A 21,483-nucleotide genomic window follows, 5' to 3' on the forward strand; every position below is an offset into this window, starting at 1 on the left:
TTATATATCATATATTTTCTGCCTAGTTTATTTTATTTTTTTATAATACACCATACTTTAACCCAAACTGAATAATTAAAAACAAGTTTAAATGGGTAAATCTTCTATAAATATTTTTTATTCTTAATTTTCTTTTCTGACATACTCAAATTCTTGTTAAAACACACTAGACATGCTCATTCTGTGCATTTTGAACACTTTTTTTTGTGTGAAATTATATTTATTTTGTCCATCAAAAGTGTGCTTTCACTTTAATTGAGCGTCAGCAGTGCAGCAAAAATAGACTCGGTGCCGAAACCCTTCTTGGAGTATGCATTAATTTGTCATTTTAACTGATGGAAACAGAGCATAAAAGTGGACTTAAATGATTTTTATCCTGTGGCCCCCTCTATAGGACAGTATAAGTATTACAACCTATGTAAATCTATGGGATTTTTTGGAGTTTTGATCATAATTTATACGAAAATCTTAACTATCTTTTCTAACCGATCAGTTAGAAAAGATACAGCACACTAAGTCAGAACAGTCTGGAGGTCTTCTGCCTGTTGTCTTCTGCAAGGCAGCCATGTTATTAGTGTCAAAATCACATGATCAGCGACTAGTCAACATCAAGCTTAAAGATGGAAGAAGTTTGATAATGATTTTTATTTAATATTTTGTATTTTTCAAGGATTTCATAGTATTAAATTATAATATGCAGTAGTTATAATCCATGTATTACCTTTTAACCACTTTTTGAGCATAGAAAATGAAATTTCCAACTTAAAGTGTCATAAATCTGGAATACTTTGGAGCAAAGACTTAAATTTGGTCTCTTTTTAAGGAAGTAACTTGGCAGATTATTGATTACAGATTCATTTTTTTTTTTTTTTTATAAAGTGAACTTAAAATTATAGAGTTTAAGTTTAGTGTTATGAAAAATGCACAAAAATACTATTTTCAAATTTTATATAAAATATATATTTTCCAAAACATGTTTTACTCTAAAACTGTGAGAAAACCAAAGCCATAAATCTAAACAAGTAGTGTTCCAAATTTGAGGTTGATATCTCAAAAAATGAGTTTTTAGTAAGATTTTTTTTCTTTAGCGCAGTACCAAACATTTCTACTAGATGGAATTTGTTTCCCATTCATTTCCAATGTGGTCATTTTTGACTGTGAGGAGTATAAGTGACTTTTTTTTTCAGGACCATTTAACCTTTTCGATTCATGTCTATTATGTTTTTTTGTGTGTGTGTGTGTGTGTGTGTGTGTGTGTGTTCAGAGTAAGTGCCAAAGCCATTACCAAGTTTCGTACCATTCTGATAAAGTAAAAAATTTGGGGGAAAAAAACAAAACATAAAATTTTTCGGTCAAAAATGACTGAAGAGTACCAGAGGGTTAGGTTTGCCTTTATCACTGTGGCCTTGAAATGAACCCGAATATTATCTTGGATCCAATTTTGTTTGCATGTCCTGCAGTATTTCTGTACCTGCAGCAGAATCTTCAGTAGAGGAACTCAGACAGAAGCAGTTCACTGCAAAAAATAAACAGGCTGAATTTGATCTGCAATTTGAAGCTAGCATATCACGTCACATTAGAAGTGGACTTTCACAGTCGACGATCAATTTCCCTGACATCTTGTTATTTTTCCCCCTCTCCACCCTCCCCTTTTCATTTCCTCCATTTCACAAAACCTCTTTTATCTTTGTGTCTGCTCTCTCAGGGCTGGCTTCGGCCTCAAGAAGCCTCTAAAGATGAATATGGTGAAGAGGATCATGGGGAGGCCACGGCAAGAGGAGTGCAGCCCACAGGACAACGCACTGGGACTCATGCACCTGCGCCGCCTCTTCTCCGAGCTCTGCCACCCGCCGCGCCACATGACACAAAAGGAGCAGGAGGAGAAGCTCTACATGATGCTGCCTGTTTTCAACCGGGTGAGAGAGAGAGAGAGATGGCTGTTTACTTAAAGAGACAGCATCATCATCTAATATGCATCAGGATAATGCGATTTATTTAAAAGAGGCAGACAGAATGTAGAGAGATTCTCGAAGATACAGCCTCTCAAGTCAAAATGTATTACAAGAGATAACACGTGTAATAGACAGGATTGTTTTGTGCTGATAATGCTAAATATAACCCGTTATTTACTGTTTTGTTGCCATAAAATGTCAGGTTAGAGGATTGATGAGATTAGTGACGAGCAGGACAACAACAGCAGGATTTTTTCCCCCCACTGGCTCAGTTGGGCTAGTACATCGCATGCCTGCTAACATATTCACTGGCCCCGCCATAAAAAACTAAACAAAAACAATTATTATTTTTTAGCAGCATATTTTTATCTGAAAACAATTATATTCTTATTTATATTCTAAAATGATTATATTATTTATGTTTTTCAATAAATATTGTTTCTTTGAAAAAGAAAAAAATTACAACAAATCATTTATAATTGCACTAATAGCTGGAAATTGTAAAGCTATAATGTGAGCGCTGTAAACTTCATAATCATTTTTGCTGAAATATTACAAATTGGCACAAAAAAATTTACTCTACTGTTTGCAAGTAAAAAAATAAAAAACAAGCACAAAAAAACTAAGCAGCACAACTGTTTTTAACTTTGATAATAATAAGAAACATTTCTTAAAGGGATAGTTCACCCCAAAATGAAAATTATCCCATGATTTGCTCACCCTCAAACCATCCTATATATGTATATGACTATCTTCTTTCAGACAAACACAATCTGAGATATATTCAAAAATATCCTTGCTCCATTTATAATGTGAGTGAATGGGGGTCATGTTTTGAATCCAAAAATAAATGCATCCATCCATCATAATTATAATACGGCTCCATGGGGTTAATAAAGGACTTCTGAAGTGAGGCAATGGGTTTTTGTAAGAAAATATCCATATTTAAAACTTTATAATCTAAAATAACTAGCTTCTGCCAGACGACCGTACGCATACTGCGCAAGTTGACTTGCGCCAAATGAGTAACCCTTCATGCGATGTGAAGCGTGTGAAGGGTGTAGGAGTATCGTACTGAAGCTCCGCTTCTCTTATATTGAAATCCTCCGACATTTCTCTTTAAAATTTCTCGTTTTAGACTTCTAATTCATGACAGGTGTTTTGTTTTGCTCTGTCCTCTGCACGTCTGCGTTCGTCATTGAACGAGTTCACTCTTCCGCAGCAAATCAATGCGTATGGCCGTCTACCAGAAGTTAGTTATTTTACTTAAAAAGTTTTAAATATGGATATTGCTCTTACAAAACCCATTGCTTCATTTCAGAAGGCCTTTATTAACCCCCTGGAGCCATATGGATTATATTTATGATGGATGGATGCATTTATTTTGGGCTTCAAAACACACCCCTGTTCACTACCATTATAAATCTTTGGAGAGCAAAGACATTTTTGAATATATCTCCGATTGTGTTCGTCTGAAAGAAGATCTAGTCATATACACCTAGGATGGCTTGAGGGTGAGTAAATCATGGGATAATATTCATTTTTGGGGTGAACTAACCCTTTAAGCAGCAAATCAGCATATCAGAATGATTTCTGAAGGATCATGTGACACTGAAGACTGGAGTAATGATGTTGAAAAGGGATCACAGGAATAAGTTACATTTTAATATATATTTAAATAGAAAAGTTATTTTAAATTGTAATAATATTTCACAGTATTACTATTTTTACTGTATTTTTAGCCTTGGTGATCATAAGAGACTTCTTTCAAAAACATTAAAAAATTCTTAACTTTAATCTTTGTAAACGGTATTGTACACACATATATAGATTTTTATCAGTACATATTATATTGTTAAAATGTAAGAACATTAAAAACATTTTCTTCTTTTATAGACAAATCTCTATAGCGTCATGATTTAAAAAAAAAAAAAATCCATGTCATTAAACCAAATTATTCACACTTTTATTGTTAAACTTAAACAATGAGAAGAAGGGAACCAGCAGTGACTAGTACTTCATTTACAAAGGCTAAGTAGTCGTTATGAAATCAAGAGACTCTCACCGGCTGGAGAAGAGCATGATGGTGCTAATCATCCAGCATTGATTATACAGAAACACCGCAGATGACCTCAGCTACAGCTCATCATTGTGCATGAAAGAGCGCTGATCTGCTGCAGCCTGTCTGTATTTGGAGAGCACTTGTAGAAGTGGGATGAAACGTGCTCTCTATTTACAAAGCTGTCATACTTCATGAATTGTTATAGACCCATCTGAAATGATGCATATTAGAATTAACACCGCAGTATGTCTATCTAGATTTTGATTTCTTCAAACAGCGAGAGCACTGACAGGATAAATTTAAGCATGGCAGTCTTCAACCTCTTATGATTGTTTGTGATTTATACTAATTTGGTTGGACACTCGACCTGTGAGCCGAATGCTGAAGGGCAGTTTTCAGAGCTCCTGTGAATGTCTCATCTCTGCTGCTATGAAAGCTGAATAACTCTACAAACGGAGCATATGGCTCGTCAGACATCAAGGGGGCGATTGCTGATTAAATCTCAGCTTTAACTCAACAGGTCCCCATCTTTGTAGAGGGATAAAAAGAACTGCATGAAAAGGAGGTTGTTTAAGCTCTGTAAATGGTGTTTGTGTGTGTGACAGGTGTTTGGGAACGCTCCACCAAGCACCATGAATGAGAAGTTTTCAGACCTGCTACAGTTCACAACGCAAGTGTCCAGGCTGATGGTGACTGAGATCAGACGGAGAGCGTCCAATAAATCAACAGGTACTTCAACTTTAAACTACTCGCATGCCCTGGGTATTCTATTCTGTTAAAAAATATTTATTACACAGACCTGGTCCAATCTATTTAATTGTAAGATAAGTAGACAGAAAGGTCAGTAAAAGTCATTACAGAATTTTTCAAAGGTTAAAGTCAACATTGAATAAAATTCAACCACACTTTGTTAATGGATGCTAAACAATAGCTTTTTAAACATTGTTTTCTCTCATTCGGTCTATCTACTTTCTGATATGTAATACCCCCTTTTATCTCTCATGTAATGCATTAATTAATTCAGAAATCGGCATATTACGTATGTTAAATTGGTTGCATATTGTAATTCATTTTGAAGTTAAATAATAAAATATTTTATTTTTAATTTAAAAAGTGATTTAATATGTTTTATCCTCTATTAAATAAATATTTGTGTAGACACTGCATAGACATAAGAGTGTTGTTGTTCCTGAAGAACTTTATACATGTTTACACTAGTGATGCACCAAAACTGAATTTTTTACAGAAACATCGAATCCAAATTTCATTACGTTATTATAGCCAAAGTTCACAGTGCTTTAACTAATGTTAACCGACATAACTTTTTTTTTTATCTTAAAAATGTATTAGGAAATGCTGAGATTAACATTAATTAAGATTAATAAATGCTGAAGAACTATTGTTTATTGTTAGTTCATATTATCTAATGTAGTTAACGAATGAAACCTTATTGCAAAGTGTTTCCGAATTATGATACTACTCCAATTTGTTGTTGAAAATATAAACATTTAAATTAGGGCTGCACGATATATCGAAATTATCGAAATATCGCAAATGTACATGTCACAACGGCATGCGATATATGAATGACTTTAATAGGCTACTACAAAACTTTGCGAAAAGTCAAAGTTTTAGGTCAACGCATATAGCAGTGAATAGACTGGGCATGCGACTGTTACTTACGTGACGTTAAAAAGAGTTATTAAAAGCAATAAGTTGTGGAAAACAACTCCTTGCGGTCTTGCGCTGTCTGCTGTCTGACAAGCGCGCGCCGAGCTGCCTCTCTGACAGTGTGCAATCCCTTCAGTTCTCTTTCACGCCTTATTGCACTCAAACGGTCAAATACACACACTGTTATGTCAAAATGTCTGTCTTGATGAGTATTCATGCAAACACAGTCGGTTATGTCTTAAGTGAACGTTATCAGTTGGGAAAGAAATCGGATGAATTTCAGTAGGATCCGTGGCCGTGCATTAGGTCTTAAAGGAACAGTAGCCTAATACAGTAAACCTGCTGCTGTCTGTCAAACAGCAAAATATAAAGAGAAATTCACTCACTGATCTTGAATGAATAACTTTTGTAGCTTTATTATGAATCAATGTATATTCATTTCATGTGAAGACTATGCAGTGTTTTAGATTTACATTTAATCATTCAGTTTCTGTATTGTGTTTTACTTGAATGCTATTTCAAGTAAGAATTTGTCCTGTTGTATTTGTCCTATTGTTTGTAGTTCTTATTTTTGAAAAACAAAGATAAATTAAAATAACAAAAATAACTAATCGTCCACCCCTAGTTTCAGGTGTGTTTACCTGGATGTTCTTGATGTTAAGATTTAGGTTGATATAACTATACTTTGCACCTTGACAGTTTTTTTTTTTTTCATCCTGAATTAGATTTAATTAGATCAGAAGAATATCTATTACCTGCTTATTTTAGTATGATCATTACATATATAAATCATTTAAAAAAAAAAAAAAAAGGGGGGAAATGTTATATAACAAGAAATATCGTTATCGCAATACTCAACAACAATATTGCATATTTTCCCAGTATCGTGCAGCCCTAATTTAAATGGTGGCTGTAATAAAAACTTAATTTTGGTGCATCAATTAGTTTATACCTCCTTTATACCTGTGTGTTCTTGCTTTAATAGCTGTGTTTATGACTGAGGAAGACTGTTTTTCTGACTAAATCTGGGCTTGGTCCAAGAATTACTCTGCTGTCCACACAATGTGTGTTGGCACATGATGTACAGTAATGTTTATTTTTGGTGATGTAATCCACTGTGGCAGCATATGCTGCTTAGATTCACAAACCCTAGACTGAGCATGTCATGAAACAACAAGTAATTACTTAAACATTTTAGTAGGTTTTATACCATCTATTAAACATATTGTATTTAACGCTTGTTTTTTTTTTTTCAAACAGTACTCATAATACTGATGCAATAAAAATCATAACGTAAAATATTATTAGTGTACTTATTCTGTATGTGAAATTTATTGTATTTTTATGACAGTTGATTTTAAAATGATATAATTACATTTTTGTTGGAGCAGAAAATATTCTTCTGAGTAATTCTTGTCCTTTGTGTATTCACTGGGGTGTCACAGTTTTGCCCTCTCAAAATGAGGAAGCAATGGATGAATGAAAAACGAAACCGCCTGCATGTCATCGCCTCTAATAGACTCAGCGTCCTTCCCCAGATGAGGCCAGTCACACACAAGCTGACGTGTGAAAATGGATTTGATCCACATGCACAGACTGTTAAACGCGTCAGTGATTTTGTTTGTGTGTGTGTGCTCCTCCCACAGAGGCGGCCAGCAGAGCCATTGTGCAGTTTCTGGAGGTAAATCAGAGCGAGGAGGCGAGCCGTGGCTGGATGCTTCTGAACACCATCAACCTGCTGGCCTCCTCAGGACAGGTCTGTATGTTTAATGTGCATCAGATGAATCAATCACAAGATGCATGAAACATGAAACATTTGATCAGCATATTAGAATATATACAGGTATATACAAACAGTTACACTACCATTCAAAAGTTTGGCGTTGGTGGGTTTTTTTTTTTTGGGCCATGGCCACATTTATTTTATCAAAATACAGTAAACAGTAATATTGTGAAATATTAGTACAGTTTAAATTAACTATTTGATTATATTTTGAAATGTTAATTATTCCTGTGATGACAAAGCTGAATTTTTTAGTATCATTACTCCAATCTTCAATGTCACATGATCCTTCAGAAGTCATTCCAAAATGCTGATTTGCTGCTTAAGAAACAATTCTTATTATCAATGTTACAGTTATGCTGCTTAATATTTTTGTGGAAACTGTGATACATTTTTTCAGGATGATTTTGATGAATTTAAGAGCTCAAAAGAATAGCAGTTTTTATTAAGCCATTATTTTCTGGCATTACATTCATACATGAAAATCCCTCACCTTTCGGTGAAATTCGCCGTTTTGAAACCAAAATAGGTGACCTACGTGAATCGTGTAGATTCGATGAGAATTTTTTTTTTTTGTTGGGTGGGTGGGGGGGAGGGGGGTGGTGTATTCATATTCAGTGAACTGCGAACAGGTGCGCGTGCCAGAAGGGAGCGCGAGATACAGTGAACTGCGAACTGCGATTCAGTAAATTGTGAACAAGTGCGCGTGCCAGAAGGGAGCGCGAGTGCATGGAAATATTAACACGAAGGGCTTCGCCATCAGAAGCTGAAAGCACGCCTGGCCTCGGCGATTTACCTGACTGAATTTGGTGAGCGATGGTTTCAATAATTTTAATATTTTCTGGTATATCTAAGTTAAGTTACCCAGGAGCTCTGTTGACATAGACTTAGCTAACGTTAGCTACAGCTTGATGAATTGAGTCATTGAACACAGCAGGAGAGAACGCAACGTTAGCCAGCTAGCTAAAGCTCCGGTGGAAAATTATTAGCTAACGCTACCGTTTTTGAGGAGGTAGATTTTGAGGTGAGAGGACTGACAAGGCAGAAGGTAAAGTGTTCTACCGTTCTATCAATAAGCAGACCTGCCAACCTGTACGCAATTTGCGTAGCGGATACGCATTTTGACTTCAAAGTACGCTGGTACGATTTGTCACTCTAAACTACGCAAAAACCTGGTGACGCCTCTGTGCACGCGCAGTCCTCAAATCAGGCAACAGCAAAAGAAGAAGAGTTCGACCAATCATAGCGCTAGGTTCTTCCCCCAAATAGCAAGTGGGGATGATTGACAGATGTGTAAAGCCTATCATTAAAAAGAGACTGAAAATCGACACCAATAAAGATTCCCGCTCGATCCCCCTTCATAATACTTAGTAAGGAGGCCATAATAATTTTTGACTCATGGCTGAAGTTAAGTTTCTCCAGCTCTCCCCAGGTTGGCAAAAAAAGCATCTCAAAATGCATCAGATTGATGCTTTAAAATATGGAATATTAAATTTTTCTTCTGGGGGAGCATGACCCTGGTCCCCCCTAGAGGGGTAATATCCTTCTCACCTTTTTCACCCCTGACCCGTTTTCATGCCTGTACATTGCTTACCCACCCACATCGCTTAGATCCCAATATACATTTACCCACATATTATCATGTCATTCTAGAAAACAAAACAAAACAAAACATTTTCTTAGAACTTTATGTAAATTCTTTTGACAAAATACATCATGAAATATAATCTCACCTGGGTAACAGGTGCATTAGAGCTACAGTTATAATCAAGCCGATCTGTGCAGATAAAGAGGTTAAGCTAAACATTAGTGTTTAGGTCACTTGTGAAGCTCAGGTTAGCACGTTTTACTCATTTAAGCAGAATGCGTGCAAGAAGAGATATCTAAATCATGATTTACACCATCAAGGTGCATGAAATTTGTCTTCAGATTTGAGATTTACTGTTCCCTCTCTCAGTACCCTCAGTAAATCACTTGTGAAGTTTGGCAAGTTCATTTAGATTGCATTGCACTGTTAAGGCCCAGATACGCCAAATCCACATCAAAGAACTGTAGCGGCAATAAAAGCCAACTGTTGTGTCGCCTGCGTCTGGGTTAAAAAGTTGCATTTGAATACACCACAAAGACTACACCACAAAGACTGTGCCTAAGTGAGAGGAAATAACTCTCCATCCCACCAGGTTGCAGTTGTCTGTATTCATCATTCAAACAGAACACCAGAAGAGCTAAGACTACGAATATATACAAACATAAACAAAGCCTTGTGCATGTGCCTCCTTGACGTTTGCTTGCTTTGACTTAAAAGTCTGGTACTGTTTGATCCTCAGTCATGTAGTGTATGATGCCCAGTTTTTGAAATCCATTCAGAGTTGAAAAGTCATGTAGTGTATTTCAAGCAGAACAGTTCGTCAGAGTGATCTCCGCCTCCTCCGATTCAACATTTTCAATCGGCCGCAATGCAGCCAACGGGGGTCCGACTAGTGACAACGGTGTGGAACACACCACAAAAACTAGGCATCGGCTTGGTGTGCCACACCCTTCAAAGTATTCAGCTACCAAATTTTTGTTTTGGACAAAGATCCGCCCTCGTCCCATGGTGGTACCTAGTGTATGAGCTCAAAAAACGCCATTGTGTGTTTGGGAATCAGCCATCCTAGGTTGGCCTTTCAGCACCCAGCACTTGTTCAGTTCTATTGAACTGAACAAGCTCTATTTGTTAAATCAAGAAAAAGCTAGTGTAATTTGTTGAGCATGTGCATGGTAGTTTCACAGCTGAACAAGATGCCTTATCTCAAGGTATACAGGCCTCTGTTATCAAGGATGGACACTGTCTTCTCCTAGACTGAGAGACTGGAGAATCATGTGGAGGCTGGAAGTAGTATTGTGACATTTTCCTTAAGTTTTTTTTTTTTTTTTTTTTTTTTAAACAATGTTGGACTTGATCAAGAGCAGGAGAGAAGAGGAATACTCACTCTAAAGTGAAAGATGGCTTCTCCAACAATGGTTGCACAAGTCTTGCCTTCATCCGCTTTGAGGATGGTATCATGGAGGACCCAGTTCTCAAGCTGTTGATTGCTCAAGGCTGCACAGCTTGAGCTCATTTGTGAAGGCCTGTTTGAAGGGAACTTTGTGAAAAGTTGTGGTCAGTTACACTCTACATAAATGATCTCCAGTTACTAGTTGTTTTTCTCGCCCTGAAGCACTTCCTCTCTGTAATGAGAGGTCAACATGTATCGATCAAACAGACAATGTTCCTATCATGTCATTCATTAGATGAGGAAGGACTGATCCCGCTTTCATCAAAAGCTCTTCAGAAGTATTTCTAGCTTTTGATGTTAGTCACCTAAGGGTAGGGACACACCAAACCAACGCCAAAGAACTAGCACTGATAAAAGCCGACTGTGTTGTCGGGAGGCTGGGGGGCTACAGTATATCCATGCCATGTTGTAGTAAATGGTTTCTGACCATGTGTGCTTACTCTGTTACAAGGGCATGGTTACATCATTGGCAGAATATCATTACATCAAGGGCTGTCTGTAGATGTCCCATAGTCATGTGTTGTTTCGACTGAATGGGAATGTTGTTACTAGTGTTCCTACAAGAATGGAAGCCCTTCTAGTTAGATCCTTTATGAAAAGCGCTGTGGCAGTACCATGGTACAGCGATGGTCTTGATATTCACATGGTATATTTCTTATTATTATCAGTGTTAAACAGTTGTGCTGTTTCAATATTTTTGTGAAGACCATGAAACATTTTTTTCAGGATTCTTTGAATAGATAGTTCAAAAGAACAGTGTTTATTTGAAACCGAAATATATTTGTATTTTATGCATGCTTGCAGAATAAAAGTATTAACTTCAAAGGAAAAAAGTCTTATTGACTTAAACCTTTGAACTGTAGTGCATATGCTATTATAATTAGCCATTTATGTTCATGTCTCCTTGTGATTTTTAAGGTTATTTTTCTGCAGTGCAAGTTGTTTGTTTTTCTGTTTTGATAGGATCTCATTAATTGGCTGAGGTTTTTCCAACACTCTTAGATCTTAATCAAGTATGTTATTAGCCACAGTTCTAATTTTTTATTTTGGTTCATATAATCCTTAAAGGGATAGTTCACCCAAAAATGAAAATTACCCCATGATTTACTTACCCTCAAGCCATCCAAGGTGTATATGATGTTCTTTCAGATGTCGGAGGTATATTTAAAAATATCTTGGCTCTTCCAGTCTATATATGGCAATGAATGAGGTGCCCGATTTTGAAGCCAAAAAAAGTGCATCCATCCATCATAAAAGATAACCACATGGCTCCGGGGGGTTAATAAAGGCCTTCTGAAGCAGAGAGATGTTTTTTTTTGTGTTAGAAAAATATTCATATTTATTATCTAAAATAACTAGCTTCCGGCAGATGACCGTACTGCACATCAGCTTGCGCCACAAGAGTAACCCTTGACACGATTTATGACGTAGGATGTAGGAGTAGAGTAAACTTAGATGCCTCTCACATTTTAAACAAATAGAGCTGTGCAACAAACTCAAACTCCTCTTCTCTTATATTGAAATCCTCAGACATTTCTCTTTTAAAATTTCTCGTTTTAGACTTCTAATTTGTGACCGGTGTTTTGTTTTGCTCTATCCTCTGCGCTTCTACGTTCGTCATTACGTCGTGCGTCGGGTCAGGGGTTACTCTTCCGCTGCAAATCGACGCGTACGGCTATCTGCTGGAAGCTAGTTATTATAGTTAATAGCGATATATATTTTTTACAAAAACCCATTGCTTTGCTTCAGAAGGCCTTTATTAACCATTAACCTCCCCCCGGGGCAGTGTGAAGTGCTTTAACAATGGATGGATGCACTTTTTTTTGCTTCAAGATTGGACCCCCCATTCACTGCCATTATAGAGCCAGGATATTTTTAAATATATCTCTGATTGTGTTCGTCTGAAAGAAAATGGTCATATACACCTAGGATGGCTTGAAGGTGAGTAAATCATGGGATAATTTTCATTTTTGGGTGAACTATCCCTTTAAGCACCAAATCAGTATATTAGAATGATTTCTGAAGGATCATGTGACACTGAAGACTGTAATGATCCTGAAAAGGCATCACAAGAATAAATTACATTTTAAAATATATTCATGCTTCAAAAAGAACTTGTGCACAAAAATATGGAATGCAGAAATGTAGATTTCCTATGGCCCTTTCTCTTATACACACTGTACTTTTTTTTTTTTTTTTTTTTTACTCCCTCTTTCTGCTTTACTCGGAATACATAATGAAAAGACTTTCTTAGACTTTGTTAATGTTGATATCTCCATGCTGCTCGGTGAAGTACATAAAACAGATTTCCACCACCTAAATGCAGACCTCTCGAAATGCTTATCCAAGTGGTATGGCACAATTTAGGGCTTGTCATAAAACAGAGGATGAGCTTGAATTAATCGGACATGCACAATTATCTTTCCAGGCAGTAGTCTCTGGTTTTGAGAGGTGAAACATGTTGAAACAAGAGGGGTGAAATATGTTTGTATTCCAAGCTGAGAGTTGCAGACAAAAACTGGTGCTCTTGGCAACACCCTCCTCCCCTCGGAAACAACAAAGGTCTTTTCTTTTCTCCCTGTAAGGACGCCCTTTATGCTCTAAATTCTCAATCCCTCATTTCACCCTCACGGATGCCGTCTCTCTTGTCTCATCTTTTCCCCCCTCTTGCATTGACGGCCTGTGAGAAATCCTCCTGCTCTTTCCCTCTTCTATTGGTGTTTTTCTGTCCGACATCATCGTTTAGTGGCTGTAGCTGTCATGTACACTTGACCCTGTCTGCTAGCGTAGTTTCAGTGTTGAGGTAAACTACCACAGAGAGAGCTATTCCAAGCCTTGCCTGCCTGCCATAACAGGGGCTTTATGGAGTCCAGCTGGTTCAGTTTCTTTCACATATGGACCTTTTGCCTAGGAGGCTTTATTAGTGTAACCTGCCTTCATTTTTCTCCAAAAACTCTTATTTGAATTTAAAAGGCAATTAATTTTACTAAAGAGAGGGTGGTTTGTTTTGACGGAGGGAGTAGTTTGATTTATTTTTGTTCACGTAGTATGTTTCCTGGAATGAAAATGCAGAAGTGATGAAACTCTTTTGTTTTGCTGTCTCATTCTTATGAAAGCAGTGGATGTGAAAGTGCTGTAATGGAGCCTCCATTAAGGTTTGGCACTGCTGGGATTCTTTTGCCTTGTCTTAAGACCCATTCACACCAAGAAAGATAACTATAGTAATAACTAACTACCCTGTTGTTCAAAAGTTTGGGGTCAAAATTAAATTAAATCAATTAAATTGATCAAAAGTGACAGACAAAAAAATATATTTTAAATATATGCTGTTCTTTTAAACTTTTTATTCATCCTGAAAAACAAAACAAAAAAGTATGATTATTTCCACAAAAATATTAACCACGACTGTTTTGAACACTGAGAAAAATGAGAAATGTTTCTTGAGAACTTTGGAGCGTTAATAATGTCCATTTCTGATCCATTGTGAGGAGATTGGTTTTTGTATGGTAGCCTGTGCAATGCATACTGGTTCAGACTGGATCTGCAATGAAAAAGTGCTTGGGCTGTGCATATGTGTGTGTGTGTGTGTGTGTGTGTGAGAGAGAGAGAGAGAGAGAGAGAGAATCATTGGCTAGATTGAGCTGAGTCCTATCACTTCCTGACTTGCTTTAAAAGCGGCTGATGGGATTTTATTCTCTCGCATCAGTGTTTCATTGGCACTGGTAGCAGGATCCTGCTCTGATTAGTGTCAGAGGCGAGACTGCTGCAGGTGACATGGCAGGGAAAAGTGAAGCTCTGACCCACCTGCAGCATTTCGTTTCAGTCACGTCCACCTGAGCCCCTTTAGAGAAGAGTGATGATATCACTGGCCCACCATATATGGTTATCAGGGTTTCACCTGAGACCCAAAACTGTGTAGTGAGATGCAACAAAAAAACTTTTTTTTTTTTTCTTTGCTGTGTTTGCTGTTCTTTTGAACTCTTTATTCGTCAAATGATCCTAAAAAAAAAAAAAAATGTATCACGGTTTCCATAAAAAAATATTAAGCAGCACAACTGTTTACAATATTGATAATAATAAGAAATGTTACTTGTGAACCAAATCAGAATTTTATAATGATTTCTGAAGGATCATGTGACACTGAAGACTGGAGTAAAGACTACATTTTCATTTTCATATTCAAAATCTATTTAAAATACATTTATTTCATACTAAGTATACTTCAAATCCATTAACATATTTATTGATGTATCACTTAAGACTTACTGATATAAAATTATAATTAAACTTTATTTGCAGTATTTTATTTAGTATTTTATTGCACAATGCACATTTCTTAATGTTATGCCTAAAAAGTGTTTTAATATCACTATTATTAAGGATTGTATGATCTTTGCATAATATCAGTCTTCAGGTACACTTTAAATATCTTGCATTTAAAATGTACTTGCAATAGTTCTACTTTAGCACAATCAAATATACTTAAGTATATCTTTAGTTGGACCTCAGCACTATTTCCGCACAATTAAAGTGCATTAAGTACAAAATAGTTGTTCCAATTTAGCAGACTTTAAGTATACCAGTTTAGTATACCAAAAGTACAATTGGAGGGTATTTTTATTTAGCACATATGTAAATGTATTTGTAGTATGCTTAGCACAAAATAAATATTTTGAATACATTTTAGTATGTTTTTTTTTTTTTTTCACTAGTGTAGTCAGTGCTTGAATGGAAGGAAAAAAAACATGATCTGCTCATCATCTGAATTTGAATCCCTCCCTCCTCTGCTTCTGCAGAAAACTGTGGATTGTATGACCACCATGTCGGTGCCCTCGACGCTGGTCAAATGCCTATATTTGTTTTTTGACCTGCCCCACATGCCCGAGGTTCCTGCCGCCACCCAGACAGAGCTTCCTCTGGCGGACCGCAGAGCTCTTCTACAGAAAGTCTTTGTCCAGGTCTGTCCGTCTTTAGGAACAGCATTGTCTCCACAAAATACCCATAAAAGACACACATTGACACCAACCCTGACTTTCTCTTCTGGTTGTCGGTTTGCTCTGCTCAGATCTTAGTGAAGCTGTGCAGTTTCGTGTCTCCGGCAGAGGAGCTGGCCCAGAAGGATGATCTACAGCTGCTCTTCAGTGCCATCACCTCCTGGTGTCCCCCCCACAACCTACCCTGGAGGAAGAGCGCAGGAGAGGTGCTCACCACCATCTCCCGACACGGCCTCAGCGTTAATGTCGTCAAGTACATCCACGGTTAGTTGTGATGATGATTTGACTACCTACTTCTTTCAATGTGGTTCTCTGCTGTTGCTGTGCATGGATGCATAATACTGAGAATGTTTTGCTGCTGGCATCTTATGAACCCTAGTAACATTTTAACCTTACATAACCATTTAACTGTCACTATTATGCTTTTAGTGTTTTTAGAGGTCAATGTCCGGCGGTTGCAGACACTCTTTTCTGCAATTGCTTTGCAATTAATGGAAAAGAACTCAAATATCTTCCCTTAAGTGTCTGAAATAAAACTTTCTATATAAAAATAAAGTCTTCACTGTATACATTTAAATATTAATTAATTCTTATTCGGCTGATTTGGATGTTAAGTTTGGCTTAGGGAGGAATGAAAGTGCACTGCTAAATGTGGCAGCAGCACAATTATTGTTTTACCTTGATTATCTTGTTTTCATAATCATTGGAATCCAAAATCAAAATTGAAAATTACTATTAATCTCACAGCCCTACTTCATAGTATGTGAATGGGGAGGTGTCGTCTTTAGGTATGTATTGGTTTACTGAAAAAAGGTGCTCAGAAATTCACAGGCAACATGACACTATTTGTTCTTTGCAGAGAAAGAGTGCTTGTCGACGTGCATCCAGAACATGCAGCAGTCAGATGACCTCTCTCCTCTGGAGATCGTGGAGATGTTTGCTGGGCTCTCCTGTTTCTTGAAGGACTCGAGTGATGTCTCTCAGATACTGCTGGATGACTTCCGCATGTGTCAGGGCTACACCTTCCTCATAGATCTAATGATCAGGTGACTGATTTGTAATTATTTATTGCACATTTAAATCTTCAGGGTTTTATATGTGAAAGATAATGTGCAGCCATTGTCTAAAGATAAACCCGGACAGGAAGATGGTTATTGTGCAGTAATGATCAGATGACTGTACATTATCCCTCTTATTACATGCCTCCTTACCAAATATATCAATATTTTGTTGTCCATATACAGTACTGTTTAAAAATTTGGGGTTGTTAAGATTTTTTTTGTTTTTGAAAGAAGTCTTTTATGATCACCGAGGTTGCATTTATTTGATCAAAATACAATAAAAACAGCAATATTGTGAAATATTATAACTTTAATTTTAAATTTAAAATGACTAATTGTATTCGGTGTCACACGATCCTTCAGAAATCATTCAAATATGCTGATTTAGTGTTGAAACAGTTATGGTGCCTAATATTTTTGTGGAAACTGTGTTCCTAAGACCAGTATTTGTTTTAAATGGAAATCTTTTGTTAAATTATAAATGTCCTCAATGTCACTTTTGATCAATTTTTTTGAGGATTTGCTTAAAGGGGATAGTTTACCCCAAATTATTAGTCTTTTAAAGGCAACAAGAGGCAGTGTAGTTATTTTATATTCTGATATGATTAATTAGAGATATTCTCTGATACACTTGATGTACCTCTTAGATTGGAGCAGGCCAAAGAGGATGAATCCAAAGATGCTCTAAAGGACCTGGTGAACCTGGTGACTGCTCTGACCACATATGGTGTCAGTGAGCTGAAGCCTGCTGGTCTCACCACCGGAGCACCCTTCCTGCTTCCAGGTTTTGTGGTTCCACAGCCTTCTGGGAAAGGTCAGCCCTACGTAAAATGACATACACTTGACTCTTAACTTATGTCACAGCACAGCTGGGTGTGAAAAGTTGATGATGTGAAATTCCGCGTTATGTTGAACTTCGGCCAGGAAACATTGTGAAATTGAGGTCTTTACAGGATTCAGATTGCAATATTGTAATGCTGAGGCTTAAGTGGCCTGCATTAGTGAAATACTTTAGAGATTTAGTGTGCTTGAATATTTGCAATCATTCAAATTTTTGCATCAGCTCAGATTCTTTTTTTTTTGCTTGCAATTCAGGATTTTTATTCTAACCAACAAAGAAATTCAAATGACAATTTCATCTATAATGCACTTTTTAGTACTTAGTGTTTTAGTCCAAATTTTCTGAAGAGACTTGATCACTTTTTATGATGAACATATTTCATTTAGGCTTTTACTGGCATATAAACATTGATCAGCGAACATAAACAGAAGCTCAAACGAACCTGAATGACACACAAGAACAAACCTCTTGCGGAAGCTCAAACGTGCTGCGTAACACACAAGAACGAACCTCATTGGTTAGACGGCACGTTTGAGCTTCCGGAAGCGATCGAGTCTCTTAAGAAAATTTGGACTAAACCACTCAATTCATATGGATTGGTTTTACGATCTCTTTATGAACTTTTTGAAGCATCAAAGTTGCAATTGTGTAGGCATGGGAGGGACAGAAAGCTCTGATTTCATCAAAAGATCTTAATTAATTTGCATTCCGAAGGTGAACGAAAGTCTTACAGGTTTGGAACGACATGAGATTGAGTAATTAATGACAGGATTTTTATTTTTGGGTGAACTAACCCTTTAAGAACTTGCAGGATGAATTAACCAAGCTGTTAATGAATGGTTGTCTGAACCACTGAGTGAGAGATTAGCAGTATTCTTCCTCTCTGCATTTTCATATTAACATCCTCATCTGTGTCTGCTTCTGCCTCCCTTCATCAGCTAGATTACTCGTTTAGTCACACAGGGAGAAGAAGGGCCTGCGGTTTCCGAGGGAGAATTAAAACATTAGTGTTCACTGGCTGTAAATGGCATTAATTGGTCAGAAGGAGGCAAACGGCAGACACCTACTGTGTAATCTGGTTAGGTTATTTGTTTGGCTTGTCTTATGCCTCGCCAAGAGCCATTAAATGCTGTAATTAAAATAATGGCGCCACATAATGTTGTTTATGCACCCAGTCACATCAAGACTTCCTCTTTTCCAACAAGCCAATCACAAAGACTGTTTATTCCCTACTTTGTGGTGTGTCATTTTCATGCTGCCAGCATTAGCGCTTATTGCAGTGGGAGTTCTTAAAGGTTGAATGCACAAGAATTTGGTTTTAAGGGTTGCAGGGTTGAAGAACTGACTTGTGTTGTCCTGTAATCATGTGATGGTTGGGTGTTCTTAGTTAATATTGCATACGGTATGTTTTTCTTGAAGCTTATGTCGTGTTCCAGGCAACCTGTAACCCGTGTTTTTCCAACCTTCTACCCGTGAAAGTGCACTGGAACGGCAGTCAAACCCTTGACGTCAAACCCGTGACTTCCCACCCGTGAACTCGTTCCGCGCTCTGACGTCACATAGCCCGCGAAACAACAATGGCAGCCCCTATGGATGCGTTGTTTATGCAAATGCATGGTAAAATAACGTAAAATATAAGGTATAACAGCTTCTTTTGCCTTATGCGCCATTTTTCCTCCTCCGTTTTCAAATAAGCAAGGTGTAAGCACCTTTGGCGATAAAAATAATTGTAAATGAGCATAAGCCCCATATGGTCCACCATGCTGGTTTGTTTACACTCCGGCAGTTTGGCGTGACTTGCCTGGAACACTACAAAGTCGTGAGTCTTGGTTTGAAGTCGTGACTTACAGGCTCAAAAACCTGCCTGGAACGCAGCATTAGTTAAAGAGCATGACTTCAGAAAGACCCAATGAAGTAATAAATATAAGTAATGAATTATGAGAGATATCCCAGGAACATGAAGCAAGGACACCTGTTGAAGACCTCATATTTACTTTTGGAGGATATTCAGCAGTGTTGTAGTCAAGACCAGCTTATTCGAGTCAAGACCGAGACCAGAATAGGGTTGAGTCCAAGTCAAGACAGAGTTCACCAAGACCATGAATATATGGGCTTCGAATCTGAGTCCAAGAATTTTTGATCTTGGTCCTCGCGCCTGAGTCCAAAACACTTATTTTCATGGTCTTGATCTTGTTGTGGACTTAGTCTTGACTTGAACTCAACCCCCTTCTGGTCTCAGTCTCGGACTCGAATGAGCTGGTCCTGACTACAACACTGCTATTCAGTTATGAGTGTTATGTGCTACTACATTTTACTGACATCTTGTTACAACAGAATTATTTGGAAGTTGGCATGAATATAGACTTATTCACACAGATTAAGAGGAAATGAAAATATGTGAGGTTGTGTTACTAGCCATGCAAGAGTCCACCAAAGGTCAATGAACTTTCTTTCTTCTATGGAACACAACAGGAGTCATCTTGTATAGTTTCATAATGTCATTTTTTCATTGTCCATGTACTGTTTACTTAAGAGTTTGATTTTTCTTTTCAGGCCACACGGTCAGGAACATCCATGCTTTTTCTGTGCTTCAGAATGCCTTCTTGAAGGCCAAGAGCGGGCGATTAGCACGTATGATCCTTGAAGCCATCGCCAATATCTACGCCGCCGACTACGCCAACTATTTCATCTTAGAGGCGCAGCATGCGCTGTCACAGTTTGCAGAGCGAGTAACAAAGCTACCGGAGGTGCAGTCCAAGTACTTTGAGCTGCTGGAGTTTGTTGTCTTTGGGCTGAATTATGTACCATGCAAAGAGCTTTTTAGCGTTAGCGTGCTATTAAAGTCGAGCACTTCTTATGGATGCAGCATCACAGCCACTCGTACTCTTCTCAAGCTTGGGCGCCACCATCCCGTCTTCAGTGATGTCTTCCGTGAAGTTGGACTGCTGGAAGTGCTAGTTAACCTGCTCCACAAATATGCAGCGCTGTTAAAAGAGCCAACACAAGTCCATGACGAGCAGGGTAACATTTTTGTAAACTACATTTAAATAATTACAAATAACACAAACACACACACATACACATTTTTAGTAATTTTAGTACTTAAACTTTTATTTTTAGTTCATTGCCACTGCCAGAGCAACAACTTCAATAAAAATTAGACAAAAAAACGTATTTCTGATATTTATATTTTATTTTATTTTATTTCAGTTAATGAAAAACTTTTTAGAAGTTTCATTTTTGGTTTTAGTTAACAATAACACTGCTCATAATGGTTTTATTTACATTGTTTGCTTACTGCTCCCTCTCACTGTGGTCAGATGATGCCAAGAACAATGTGGCTGAAGAGCAAAAGCAGCTAGCCTGGCTTGTCATGGAGACACTTACAGTACTCTTGCAAGGCTCAAACACCAATGCAGGTAAATGTGTGCACAGATTTTTCTTTGAGCAGGATCTCTGGGAAGGATTTACTTTGACTCCTCCTTTTTTCTTTTTTTAAAGTTACATTTTTGGCCTTTCTGACTTTGTGATAGGAAGATTTAGAGAGAGACAAGAAACGTTTGGAGAGTAGAGAGAGGAATGAAATTTGTCTCCAAGTTTTGCTAGGTTTTGAAAGAGGAAATGGTGAGCAGTAGGCTTGGATTTATACCGACTCAGTAGTTCTGGTTTCATGTATCTTCCTCTTTAGCTACCTTTGTTCATAATCAGGGCCACACAGAATCTTTCAAAAAAAGCTGTGCAGATTTACGCAGAATTGGAAAGCCCATGATTTAAAGAGTTATACACAACCCCACACCTTGTGTGTTTGTTTGTTTACGTGAGGTTTTTGCCATTAATTTAGTAATGTGTAACTGAAAGTTCATCTCTCTAGGAAAAAGTCCTCATAAAGAAATTTTTTAATCTTTGTACAATTTTGGTATAATTCATGTAAGTACTTCACTGTTTTAAAGTTCCCCTGTAGTCAATAATTTTATCCCTTAAAACTCATCATTGATCAACAAAATGACATTTTTAAATGTTTTTTCATGTGAAAAAATTTCTATAGATAGAAATTTAAAATAGATTGAATGTAATTCTTCAC

At 37.3% G+C, this 21,483-nt stretch overlaps 1 protein-coding gene across 6 annotated transcripts in view; it reads left to right on the top strand.

The window, feature by feature from the left end:
* Positions 1 to 21,483, top strand: part of wdfy3 (WD repeat and FYVE domain containing 3) — an 80,382-nt gene that overhangs the window by 11,672 nt on the left and 47,227 nt on the right. For 4 of the 6 annotated variants that reach the window (XM_051893612.1, XM_051893610.1, XM_051893611.1 and 1 more), the window contains exons 2-10: positions 1,706 to 1,916; positions 4,620 to 4,743; positions 7,332 to 7,441; positions 15,219 to 15,464; positions 15,572 to 15,764; positions 16,360 to 16,546; positions 17,209 to 17,375; positions 19,956 to 20,423; positions 20,723 to 20,821. In XM_051893612.1, the coding sequence (XP_051749572.1) occupies positions 1,737 to 1,916; positions 4,620 to 4,743; positions 7,332 to 7,441; positions 15,219 to 15,464; positions 15,572 to 15,764; positions 16,360 to 16,546; positions 17,209 to 17,375; positions 19,956 to 20,423; positions 20,723 to 20,821 (1,774 nt within the window). In that variant the 5' untranslated portion in view covers positions 1,706 to 1,736. The remainder of the gene's footprint in view (positions 1 to 1,705; positions 1,917 to 4,619; positions 4,744 to 7,331; positions 7,442 to 15,218; positions 15,465 to 15,571; positions 15,765 to 16,359; positions 16,547 to 17,208; positions 17,376 to 19,955; positions 20,424 to 20,722; positions 20,822 to 21,483) is intronic. The other 2 variants (XM_051893613.1, XM_051893615.1) reach the window with 1 other exon arrangement.

Source organism: Ctenopharyngodon idella, chromosome 5, assembly GCF_019924925.1.
Source record: "Ctenopharyngodon idella isolate HZGC_01 chromosome 5, HZGC01, whole genome shotgun sequence".
NCBI lineage: Eukaryota > Metazoa > Chordata > Actinopteri > Cypriniformes > Xenocyprididae > Ctenopharyngodon > Ctenopharyngodon idella.